Source organism: Lepeophtheirus salmonis, chromosome Z (assembly GCF_016086655.4).
Source record: "Lepeophtheirus salmonis chromosome Z, UVic_Lsal_1.4, whole genome shotgun sequence".
Lineage (NCBI taxonomy): Eukaryota > Metazoa > Arthropoda > Copepoda > Siphonostomatoida > Caligidae > Lepeophtheirus > Lepeophtheirus salmonis.
In genome coordinates this window covers 10,086,303-10,100,205 of record NC_092584.1, presented here as the reverse complement: position 1 = coordinate 10,100,205, position 13,903 = coordinate 10,086,303, and the positions used below count along the sequence as shown (strand labels likewise).

The following is a 13,903-nucleotide window of genomic DNA, read 5'->3' as shown; positions in this document are numbered from 1 at the left end:
TTGGAGGAAAATTAAGAAAAAGTTTTATTAAAATGACCCGTTTGGGAAAATAAATATATATATTTTCTAAAAATAAAATTTTCATTCAGGTCAAAAAGTGAAATAATTAATAAATAAATAAAAAAATTATTCAGTCAAGTCCAGTCTTAGGACTTGTCTTTAAGAACGTCTGTCCTTCGGAATGGGGGTACAGAACTGACAAAAAATAAGAAAAATTAAAAACGTCATAAGACCAAAGTTTATCAGTTTTAAGATTGATTTACAGGACTGAACAGGACCGGACCAAAACTGAACTGGACGGGAGTATAAAAACATCAGTCCTAAATAAGAACTGATACTTCACTACCTTAATCGAAAAGCAATATGAATTAATTTTTCTAAAAAAGAAAAAAAAAAAATACAAAGAGTTACATTGAAACAAATGACCTTTCATAAATTTGAAGCCTGGGAGCGTTCAAATTTACTCAGGCCTCCTCTGTCACATTTGTACCACTGCAACACTGGTATAGAGAACTTACCTGACTGGATATGGCAAATGTGGAGGACCACGTATGGGAAACGTATATGTGGGCGAAATGATTGTATAGGAGGAGGATGAATTACTTTGACTCGGATGAGAGCCTGGACTTATAATTGAACCTTCACAGACTGAATGATGAGCTCTGTAGGGCTGAAATCCAGTCCCTATTCCTCGATCTCCAGGATGGTGATACTTTGTTTTGGGGGGCACTGGTGTCATGGGCGAGGGTATAGTAGGAACTTTCTTCGATGGAGCACGAATAGGCAGCCCAGCATGTCGTATGTGGCGATCAAACCCCTATAATGTAAAAAATAGCCTTTAAAGTTGATAATTTCCAAAAAAAGTCTCATAATTTTGGAATGCAATGCATAATTCAAGTACATAAACTCCATGACTCAATTTACTCTATACATATCCCAAAATTTGTACTTTTTTCTTGGCAGAGTGTCATATTTTATTTTAAGATGAGAAATAACTTTAATATAACTTAAAAAAAAAAAAACCCGAAAGCCATTTGGCCGATGTACACTTTTCGAAAAATAATAAATAGATATTCATGCTGTAATACTTTATAATGAGGATTCCAGCATTTATTATCCTTCAATTTTTAAAGATGCAATGTCACTAATTGAATAATTAACTGAATATTAATTGATTCATTTCATTATATGAATGCTTCAACACTTGGCTGGTATCATTCTTAGAACCATTATAACAAAAAATATGAAAATCACCAAATCAATCACGGCATTATCTCGCTAATCATAATCTCACTGATGGTTTAAATGTTGCATTGTCAAAGCACTCCAGCTTGGAAATCAGTTTGGGTTAGACTTTTAACGTCATCAGTCCAATGACGTCATTCAATAATACTCTCAAGTTTTTAAAAATGAAAGGCGTAGCTCAATGGACAACGTGCTGGGTAGAAATTATTTTTTTGAACTCAATATGAGTAGGTTCACGTCTCGGTCGTTCCTAGAGAAGGAAATCTACTTTATGTATATGGATTTGAAAGAAGATTCCTCTTGCAGATGGGGTAATTGTAATAGTATAATGGTTATTTATACTTGATCCGCGCAACTCCGTCTGATTGACCAATTAAAGGGGGGAGGTAAATGTTGGGGTTCCAAATTGGCCATTTTGATTTAATTCATAACTTGAAGAGTAGTTTATAATATATATTAAGTCTATTAAGAAAATGGGTTCAACTTCAATTCCTTGAATGCCAAGTAGCACTCAATATAATGCAGGATACGGCAAATTAGCATATTTTTCCAAAACAAAAAACTTTCATGAATCAGAAAAGTAATGTTTTTGCTGCATAATGATAATCATGTTAGGTAGGTGACGTCCCCATTGCAATATACTAAAAAACTGAACTTTGGTATTTTAATACTAGTTTAAATAATACTGTGTTAAAATCAAATTCCTTTTTAGCCCAAATTTTCGGATGCAAAATGAAAAAAAATCCTGCCGAAATCCCCATCCCCCTTACCCCAAAAACTTGAATTTTTGGGGTAGAATGCGTATTTTTTAATGTATTGTCACAGTAATAAGAAGAAACTCGGGAATGTCGTGATCATTAAACCCTGTTCATGTTTAAAGTAATAGACATATAAAATTTTAAATTCATAAAGTACAGTTTGAAGGTCATATAAAAGGTCAAAGGTCACAAAAAGGTCAACTTCCTATTAATTTTATTTCACCGTATGTACTAAGGTGTCCAAATTTTTTAGAGTAACCTGTTAATTTGATCTTTTTTGCATTTTAATTTAAAAAATTATTTTTCTAAAGTTTCAGTCATAAAAAGGCGTTTTTTGAACTCTATAGCCATTTAAAAATGACTTTTTTTTGACGAGATTCTCTATTTGTAAAGGGATTCCAAAGTTTGAATTTGAAAGGGGATGGTGCTGAATTTCAAAAGTTTCATTTTCTCAAGTGATACATAATAATTTAATCCTTATTTTTAATTTTGAAGGAAAACAAATTGTAGTCCAAAGAAATACTACGGATACTCAGACAAATCAGAAACAAATCACCGGGTATCAATAATACCCGGTTATTTTTATTATTTGTTTGTTTCCCTTTAAATAACTTTTCATTACGAGATTTTAGTTACCTTTTACAAAAAAAAAAAAAATGAAAATTCAACTGACAACATATTTCATTTTATTATTGTAGATAAATATAGATTTAATATACTTTTTTTTTATGTAGTAAATAATTGTGCCAGGTATAAAGAAAATATTTAGATATTTAACAAGATGAACAACAAATGAAATGGATCAAAATATATCTATATCTTGCTTCTACATTCATAAGTTTCTGAGCATAATTTATACACACCTAACCGTGAAACAACAATGCAAAGAACATCTCAATGAAACGCTACACTTTACTTTGATGAAATTGACTATTTACAAGACTAAATAATGAACTAGCATTATAACCAACATAATATGTAAGACTTTAGATATGTTCAAGAATTAGAGCACTTTGAAATGAGTGTAGTAAACTTGTGAATGAGTTAAAGTTCAAGTTTCATAAATTTAATAGCAATTAATATCTATTATTTATTTATAACCATTTAAAAAAACAAAACAAAGAACTCTCCGAACACTAATGTAAGCCTTAGATTATAAATAAGTCTTACTACAATAAGTTTTGTAGCTTGAGTCGGAGTTGCTACAAATTTTTCCGACTCCTGACTCCAATTTCTTCAAAAAGGGTACTGAGTCCTACTCCGCAGCCCTGACGGATTACACGGAGGCAAATTAATTGAAGGTTAACTACCCTGTGCCTCAGTTAACTAATCAAGCGCTCTTTGTGATCCCTGCCATAATATTTGTTAGTTCGTCGATAGGTAGTTTTTTAGTTGATTAGAAAACAAAAAAACTTTAGACTTACCTTTCTAACATCAAAAAAAGCACTTTGAGCCGGGATGGGCATCCTAACAAGCACTTCTTCCACATTACTACCCCCATTGCTATTTGTGGAAGAAGTGCTTGATGACGAGGAGCTATGTCCGCTGAAAGAAGATGCCGTAGAGTTCATCTCCACATTTATAGCAAGGTTACGGAGTGCAGTTGCAAAGCTAGAAGTGCCTCCATTTTCGTGTATGCCATCTTTTTTAGGAGTATTATTGGGTTCAACTATAGCACATATTTTAGGCGAGGAATCACATATTTGCATTTGAATACTTTCTCCTTGGCCAGAGTTCTTATGACAACCTAGAATATTAAATATAATATATATATATTTTATTATGTACAAATATAATTTAAATGTATTAATCAAAGGTTAAGTAAGTTTTAAGAGGGAAATATTTTGTTACTTTTTCTCTATAAAATAGCACGTCGTTACCTTCATCCTTTAAAAAATAAAAACGAAAAAAAGGGCCTAAATCAGTTAGTAGTTAGCCATATCAGTCAATCATACCAACTGATATTTATCTCTTATATACTCTCAGACTATCCTGTCATATTATTTGAAATGAATTACGTATAGAACATCATAAAGTAAATTATAATTGAAGGACACATAATTGAGCACATTCTTGCTTTCATTCATAGTTACCATTGGGGCAATTGGCCCAAATACAGGGTAAAATAACATGCACAGGACCCAAATGTACTCACTAGTCCCAATTTCAGCTCTCAGCTTTAAGAATTATGGGAGCATACGGGAGAGTCTGCAGGTTATATTTTTTGGGGTTTAGTTTTTGAACTTTTTTTGGAACAAAAATTTAAATTTTTGGGAAAAAAATTGAATTATTAGATTTCAAATATTAAATTTTTTGCTCCACTGCATAATTTTCCCGGGAAAAAAATCTAGTACAAAGCAAAAAAAATAATTTGGGGGGGGGATACAGCCCTCCATTCCTCCCCCTGCGGACGCCCCTGGCAGAACTTTTCATTAGTACACTATTACTCGGAGGACCATTATTTTGGCTAGATTTTCTGAGCAGGGCACCCATGGAACTTATTTTCTTGATTTTGAAAGTCATCAGTTATTTAGGAGGTCGTGATAGCGATCAATAATGATAATATTCTTATCGGAAACAGTTCTAATGATTGAGTTATAATGCTTAAAAGAAATTTATAATTGTACTGGTCATCTCGAATCCTTTATTCTTGTTTAATGGAGTCAATAGGTATCTATAAGACTCCGGTGTTCAATAAACTTAGTATTTGTTGAATTGATTGTGGGGGGCACCTTCAGTCCTCTTCCCATTTGGCGCGGAAAGCGAATTTTCATCTATGTTTAAAATTGCCTCTACTAAACCAGAGATCTTCTTCGGAACTAAACATGGAGAACGTTTTATAATGCTGAATCATCTTGCCAATTTGAATTGCAGTTTAAATTCTTAGCCCAACAATAGAGGATATTTTTTTGGGATACTTGGGCGTTAAGTACCCATTGTCATTTATGCTTCATGTTTATAACTTTATATAATCTACTTAAAGATTTTTTGAATAATTCCCCGTATATATTTTATAAATTATTCGTAGCTGATGTACATTGCTTTTTATAACCCCACTCTGTATATATATAAGTAGGTGAATCCTTAGGAGAAAGGCTGTTAACCTCGACCCCCCCCAAAAAAAAAAAAAATTATTTGTAATAGAATTTTTTTTTAACCGGATGAAATTTTTTAACGGGAAATACGTGTAAGAATTTATTTTTCGTAAGATTTATTTTCTTTAAAAAAAAAAAGATCCAAATTATGCGACAGTAGTGTAAAAAATGTCATTTTTGATAATTTTTTTTCCAAAAATTTTAGTTTTCTTTGAATAGTTATAACTTTTTGAAATTTAAAATCCCCCTCCCCTCCGAAATTAAATAGTTTGTGATTTTTATTAGAATTTTTTTTGTCAGGACGAAAAAAAAAAAAAAATAAGCAAAAAACAGTGTAAAAATTTAATTTTTTTTAAATATCACATGATTTATGAATTTTTGCCCAAAAAATTCAAACTTTTACAATAATTGTGGATTTTTGAAAAATTTAATACTTGAAATATCATTTGGAGAATTTTTTTCACAAGGAATTTAATTTTTCAATTTTTTACAAAATTTTAATTTTCTCTGAATAGCTATAGATATTTGACATTTTTTTTTGAATAGCCATGGATTTATGAAATTTTTTTACAAATAATTTGATTTTTCAAATTTTTTGTGAAGAGTAATAGATTTTTGAAACCTTTTTCAAAAATTTTAGTTTTTTGCTCCTTTAAAAAAAAAAAAAAATAGCCCATAAAACATCCTCTCAAACTATAATCCTTTTGACACCCCCCTAACTCTTTAGAAAGCTTTTTCAATCTAAGGATTCCAATGAAGTAAATGGATTCGAAGAGAATCAGCTATTTTAGGGGTAAAAAGCAAAATACAAAGCTGAAAAGTGTTTTGTAGCCAGTCTTTATATACAAATAGATGCAGATCTCTATCAAGTGCAAAAAAAAATAATATATATATATACATTATTAAATCTCATTCACCAACTCGCCAACAACGAAAAAAAAAAAAAAAAAAAAAAACACTCATAGAAAGTCCAAATAATTTTTCCGCCATTGTTCCTCTTTTCTCCTTGTAACATAGTATATAGTATCCATCGTCTCATTTTATAATATCATGTATGTAATGCATATACAATTTGAGCTTATATCATCAGTGAACTGATAGGCTTTCTATTTCCTTTAGTTCCTTCTTCTCTTCAACCATTAATTTTTTAAGAGTGGAGTAGATACACGATTACTTACATTTGTACGTCTGTTCACCAAATACCTACTTCCTTAAGGGACTATGAACTACGCGCACTTCTTTTCTCTCATTAACTCATATACGTGATTGGGATTTCATTCTGACAGACCATAAGTAGTGTTGTCCTTATTTAGGATTGAAGACTATGTACAGTCCCGTACAGTGGAGTCTGAGTCCAGTTCAGTCCTGCATATCAGTTCTAAAAACTTATGGTTAAAGTTCGGTGGTCCTGGATGTCGAACCATCAACTTTATTCAGGTCTAGTACATAGACTGCAGATCCTTTCAGTTCAGTCATATAAAAATTGTAAAGTTTCGTCAATTTTATTTCATCTACTAGTTTTGATTTTAAAACTAGTAGATTGTAATCTAGTTCAGCTCAGTACCAGTACAGTCCTAAAAACATTTAAAGGTCTGTCATTCATATCGTCTCTCGACTTTATTTATTTATTTTTAATCAGTTCTAATACTAACAGTCCTAAGACCGGACCGAATAAATAAGGACCGATCCAACAACATTTCTACATACATAAGGGTCTACGTCATGATTTACTGATTTTTTATTATAGATGATTCTCCATTTTCTTCTTCAAAAAGAAGAGGAAAAGAATAAAACACTATAATATGTATGTATATTGACATGAATCATATAACTCTCGCAACCTTTCCTCTTTAATACTTTTGAATACATACAAAATAAGGAATATTTTCCCTTGTTATTTGTCTAGTTTATGCAAATCAATTGCTTGCTTCAATTTATAAATTATAAAAAAAATATTTGAACCTAAATAGCTCCATGGATAATAACGCCCAAAAATTAGCGTCATCAGGTTCGATGTTATTAGAGGATTTTAAATTAATTCAATTTGTCTAAATCAAGTAATTTTTTTGGGAAACACAAAATTTTTTAGACCTTTGGTTATATTGCCAATAAATAATTACCTAATCAACTAATGATCCAGTTCGATCTAATAAAATATGCTGCTTAATTAATTTGGCATCTTTTTGTAGGAAAATAGTTACAAAGAAAAGAAAAGAAAAAAATGAAAAAATCACTTGGTATTAAAATACACAAGTTCCATTTATTCAGAGCATGGACAACACATATATTATATGATTTTTGGAACCGTATAAAAAAAAATTTTAAATATGTACTTTCGTTAAGAAACAAATATAAGCTTTTTTAATTTAAAAAACTTGTTTGATTGCCTTTTGATATACCTGTATATTTAATGTATATGAATAAAAGTAGTTTGGACCTTCCTACTCCAAATTTGAGCTACCGAGGAAAATATCCAAAAATCCAACAACATAATCTTGAAAGATCGTAGAATGAAGTTAATCAATATAGCTGAGGCTCAACATATATCAAAGGGACATGCTGGAAATATCGTCCATGAATATTTGGACTTGCAAAAACTGTGTGAAATACGAGCTCCCCTTAAATCAAAAGCAAGAATGTGTTCATGATTTTGAGAAATTTTAGGGAAATTCAACAGTGGTAAATACAATTTTTGTAGCTGATATGTGACTATTGATGAAACGTGACTCCATCACTATACCCCAGATTCCAATCGGTAGTAACTGGACTCGATGAACGGAATCTAAATCTAGGAAAGATACAACAGTCGACTGGCAAGGTTATCTGTTTTCCGGAATGTAAATGGTATTATATTCATTGATTACATCGAAAAGGCCCAAACCATCGACATTAACATTGTGGGAGCGTTTGAAGGATGAAATCACGAAAAAATGGCACAATTTGAAGAAGAAAACAGGGCTCTTAAATGCTGATGCACCGTAGCAAAAATCAACTGAAAATGATGTCATTATTGCATGAATTAGTCTACTAGTTGCTTCCCCATCAACCTTATTCTCCAGATCTGTACCCCAGTGAATTTTTCCTGTTGGCAAACCTCAAAAGAATGCTCGCTAGTTAAAAAAATATCAGAGGTAATGAAGAAGTAATCACCGAGACTAGGGCATACTTTAAAACTAAAAAGAAATCGTACTATAAACGTGGTATCATAACATTGTATGAGGGCTATAATCATTGTATCGCCCTCGAAGCTAACGGAATAACTAAATCGAATTTGACAAAACAAATGTGTTTTACTATGTTAGCCTACGAACTTTTCAGCCGACCTGTTATAAATTACTCATATAAAAATATTATATTATTATTTTTTTAAACCTGCCAAAAAAAAACCAACTCAATGCATTGACTCGAACCAAGATTGAATATTTCACACATATATTGAAAAAATATGCATTGGCTCCACTAAATTTAAATATAATTTTTAATATTACTCAAGGAAGTATTTTCCAAGACTTTTTGCTTTTTATATAAAGTATAAAGCCCATATAATTAACATTAGTCACGTTAGCTCACGTGACATATTTGATAAAAACTAAATTGGTCTTTTTTTTATGAAAAAGGCAAAAAAAAAAAAAAAAAAAAAAACGAGAAAATATATGACCAGTAAGATTCTTTCGAACAAACTTTCTTTTGTATTTTGTACGATAGTGTCCCAATGCGTACAGATGGGATTTGTGTCAGAGCGCAAGGAGAAGGTGAGAACGAGGCATATGCTATTACTGAATTAAGACAAGAATATATGTTCAACAACGAACATTGAGCGTGCATGCACAGGTAAGACGTTGTTTTTTCTTTTGGTACCTACCCAAAAGTTTTTTTTTTTTTTTTAAATGGTATCGGTAGAAAAGCCAGATTATCCTTATGCAATCTACGCCGGACGAGACCATGTTGAGATTACAAGCTTCTTAAACCTGATCATGTCAAGCCCTATATTAAGGAAGTTGCAGGTATGAGCCCATTTGTCCGGCAACAAGATTCTGCACCATACAACGCAGCAAAGAAAACGTTTAGCTGGTCTATATATATTTTTGAGTTTGTTGGACACAATGTTATGCCTCCAAACTCACCGGACCTCAACCCCATGAAATTCTTTGTGTAGAACACAACTGAGTGACTCATCAACAGATCATCCTGCAACATATAATTCGAGCTAATGTCCAGGATTCGAGAGTAACTCCTAAATCTGCCAAAGGAAACTCATCAAGATCTGCTCCGTTTCCAAGGTAGAGTCGTGACTCCTATTGACTCCGAAGGTAATTATATTTAATAATAATAATTTTATTTATACATCTTTCTTTTGCCATTGGCTTATATGATGGAGTTTAGGAGAAAATCCATCTAAAATAAATAAACAGGTCGTACCCTGTATATTTGGAGTAAACTACATATTGTAATTTTTCATTTTATTCAAGATTGTTTTTATGCAATAAGTAAACTCAGTTGTAACTAAACAGGTTACTACCTATTAGTGATGTGCCACGAGAAAAACTTGTAATTGATACTCGAGTTTTATGAAATAAATAAAAAAAACGGTCTCCTGAGCATAAAAAGCAAAGTATTATTCGTAACTCATCGCAGCTTGGAATCCTTTTTTTCTTTTCTTTTTCGAGCCCATTATAACATGTAAATCTTCCTACACTTACTTTCTTCAATATCAAAATTTAGAATTTATGTTTCCTCACAGTTTGAAATGTGTTGACTTTTTTGCAATGAGTACTCATAATCCCAGTTATTTTTCAAAATATTCTTTGTTTTGAATTTTTTTAAACGAGCGGGAATACTCGACATTACTTTGCCGTCTAGAATTTTTTATTTTTCTATATATCATCATTAATAGGCATTCATATTAATGAACAGCACTGCCATTAAAAACATATTTGTAAAAAATAATAGCCAAACTTTAGTAAAACATTGATTTAATGATTATATAAACTATTGAATTACGCTTATTCAAATAAGTTAAACTAATTTTGAGATTAATTTGTGGAACACAATTTATTTTTTTGTGGTCATCAGTTCCTTATATTAAATGTGTTAGAGTCCTTCTGTTTTTTCTAGTAGGTATTATTGTAATTATATGATCCTTTTTTATGTATATATATATATAATATATTCAATTAGCAATACAGAGTCCTCTAGAGAATTACGCACATTCTTAAAGGACAAGTTCCAATAATTCATTAAAAAATATGACTTTTTTGACTAAATAGTTTTTATGGAGCAAAGCGTGTTAGAGTGAGTAACGAGGGTTTAGGCAAGTAACGAGTAAAGCACGTAATTCCCCAAGTATTTTTTTTTTTTTTTTTTTTTTTTTACAAACTCGAAAATACTCAAGCTCACGGCGCATCACTAGTACATATTTAGAAACTGCAAGTTGTACAAAACATACTATATAAATAAACATATATAAAAGGCTGCGTGAGGTTGTATAAAAGGAAGAAGAAGAAAAAAGAAAAGAAGAGAAAATCTTCATGAGGTTGGTAGCTGCTACAACCATATCTTGACAAATTTTCCAACACTTTTCTCTTTTGTGTGTGCTTGTCAAGGAGTCTTTTGTTATTATTAGTTAATGACCTTTTCCTTTTTTTCCCTTTTTTCCTTTTTTTCCTTTTTCCTTTTTTCCCCCCTTTTCCTTTTTTATGTATGTGACCGTGTATGTGACCCACTCCTTCCTCCCAGCTGCTCTCCCTCTCAACAACAACAACAACATCTTCTTCAATCGAATTAAAAATCTGGGAAAAAGAGTTCTTTTTCCTTTTTTATATATCCCTTTTTATGAACGGGTTATAATGTCTCCACAGAGAGAGAGCGAGAGAGAGAAGAAGATAGATGATGACTGAAGACACTTACTGAGTAAATTTATAGCTATCAGAACGTAAAGGGCATTCCATTTATTCCCTCTCTCTCTCCCTCTTTCTCTTTCTCCGTATACATCACACCATTTTTATGATGAAGATTAGATGGAGAATCCTCTTTTCTCTTCTCTTTTTTTCTATCCCTTGGAAAGAGAAGGAATATCTTAATGAACAAAAGATAGTTTATTTATGAGAAGATGTTATTAGCCTCATTATCCATCCACGAGAAAGCAGTGGCTCTCCTCTCTTCTTTCCTTCACTTTGAAGGCATATTCTGTCTTAGTTTTGACCACCATCCCCATACAAATTGACCCCCCATTATAGTCCTACATACATTAAATAGTATGTTAGTAATATATATATATATATATAAACATTCAAAACTGATTGCTTTCCCTTTTTGACGAAATACTTTTTCATTTTCTTCTTAAATGGTTGCGTGAATTTATATATATATATTTATGTATGAGCATATGAGGTGGTTATTAGGTCATTGTAGAATGTATATAAGTCAGTACATATATCAACAAAGGTGATGCGTTTCATTTGTCCTTTTTAACACAACTTTGACAATTTTAACATAATTTTTTTTGAATGTCCTTTCTTTTTTTATAAAAAAACTAAAAAATTGACACCAATATTGTTAATTTCAAATGGTGACAATATAGAACGTTTTTTCGACAAGTTATACGACAAGATTTTAGTGAATGGGGCGTATTGCCTCTCCATACCCCTTCCTCCCTACAGTGACGGGACTGAGTCCAAGAGATCAGCTGAATGAAAACAACGTGTAAGGACTATGTGTCTACTATATCATTTCTTACCATTTCTTGAGGCAAGAGGCTGAATGATTATCGAACCAGTTAAAACAAGGAAATAAGCACAAATCCCACTCCTTATATAGTAACTAAATAATAAATGTAACAGATCTGCGACCTTCTCTGGCCAGGTGTCCATCCTGAGAAGGCTGTAGAAACCCTCGGCATCTCTATCCGGACTGCCAACAATATCAGGAAGTAAATTACAGGATCATATTGCCTATAAGAACCAAAACTTCTGCATGAACAATATGGGTCTCCTCCAGCCATGACCTCAACCCCCGGTATTTCCAGTTTGGATTGTCTTTTTCTACAAGTACTTGCGTACTTTTCATCCAAATTTGGATTCGCTTCGAGTTGCCATGTTACTCGAAGCTTTCTTTCTCCACATTACTTAGCTGTATAGTTGCATCAAGCCATATACTTGCTATACTTGTTACTTTTACAGTTGTATAGATAAAAACTTACTTTAAGTACATACACTTATGTATATCGCTTTACTGATACTTTGAATAATTGGAATATTATTATTAAATACAATTGTATAACGGTGGTGAGTATATTGCTATTATAATTTCTTAGAAAAATCAAAAAATCTACAGGCACAATATGGTTGACTTCTTGTCTGTCTTTATGTGGCATTCTTCCAGGTCTGATCTCAACCATCTGAACTTTACAGTTTGATAGCCTTCGAAAAAAATGCCTGCCATATCTTTCATCAAAATTTGGATTTGCTCAGATCTGCCATCATAAAAATACAGTAAATTATGAACACGTCCATCATCCTGAAAATATGTCAATCTGTTCACTAGCATATAAAGTCTGTTATTGTTTGTAAACGAGGATATATTTCATAAAAAATTTGAAAATATAGTATTTAAACAATTCACAATTTTTTTTTGAGTTGTCTGTTCTAATTTCTATGAAAAATATGTTTTGTTAATTTAGTCATGAGTTTGCATATTTTGAGTCCGTACTCAGTAGTCATAGGAAGTGAAATTTCTTTCAGATACGTATAATAATATAATGGTTTGGCAGTTTTTTTGATTTGACTAAAAGAAAGAAAACCTAATATCATTACAAAACAATTTCAAATCTAAAATGTGTACTGTGTAGTCTGAAACACTTCCCAAACAAGTGTTCAATAATCTGATGAAATAAAGTAGGTCTTTAGTTAGAAACCCTCGAATTGTTCAAGGAATACTTTATAGATGCAACGTCTAATATTTTTTTGGATCATCTTAAGGCTATATTGTCTATATTTCGATTAGTAACAAAGTTGTGACATGAAAAAGGGAATGGAATTAAAATAATAATGTAATGAATGTCTTTAGAAATCAAAATACTTTTCTGGGGTGATATATTTATTTTATGTTATGAAAATAATGATTTGTAAAAAAAAATACATAATGTGGGCCTTATACCGGATTGTATAAAGAAATATGAACACTTACTAATTTAATCATTTATGAAGTTTGAGCGATTGAAATTAATTAAAATTTCAATATATTAAAGCATAAAAATTAGTTCCAAAATAAAAAACAAACTTGAGAAAATGACACTTGAACGTGTTCGACGAATATCCATTTGTGCCCTCCAAGCAGTTGGGCGTCTCCAGGATCGCCGTCTACACCAACAACACGTCCGAAACGTTTGGGAGGAAGAAGGGATCTGTCAAAAAGCAAAACTGGATCCAGAGGAGTTAAAAAAAATAGTCATAGTCAATCCCTCAAGACCTTGAGAGCCAATGGAAAAAATCTTGGGGTTGAAAAAAAAAACCATCTTCTCCTTTGCAAGACTCTTTTAAATGAGTCTTTAGAACTCTTTTTTAACCTTTTGTCCCCCTTACAGCTTATATACCAATCCCCTTGACTTCACCTTTTGGGTGCATGTCAAGGGGAAGGCCTGCAGTACCATCATCCAAATACCAAGGCCCTCAAAGAGACTTTCAGCCAGTACTGGGACACCATGACAGAGGATAACATCTACAGCTGGTGCCAGGCCTTCGCCGTCGTCTGGAAGCCACCATTGCCTCTATGGGCGGCTACATTAATGATCAAAAAAGCTCAGACACA

The 13,903-nt window shown here is 32.0% G+C and overlaps 1 protein-coding gene across 1 annotated transcript in view; it reads right to left on the bottom strand.

The window, feature by feature from the left end:
* Positions 1–13,903, bottom strand: part of LOC121130465 (uncharacterized) — a 59,352-nt gene that overhangs the window by 8,131 nt on the left and 37,318 nt on the right. Inside the window, exons 2-3 of the mRNA XM_040726210.2 lie at positions 3,428–3,750; positions 519–817 (exon numbers count right to left, since the gene is read on the bottom strand). Of these exons, the coding sequence (XP_040582144.2) occupies positions 519–817; positions 3,428–3,750 (622 nt within the window). The remainder of the gene's footprint in view (positions 1–518; positions 818–3,427; positions 3,751–13,903) is intronic.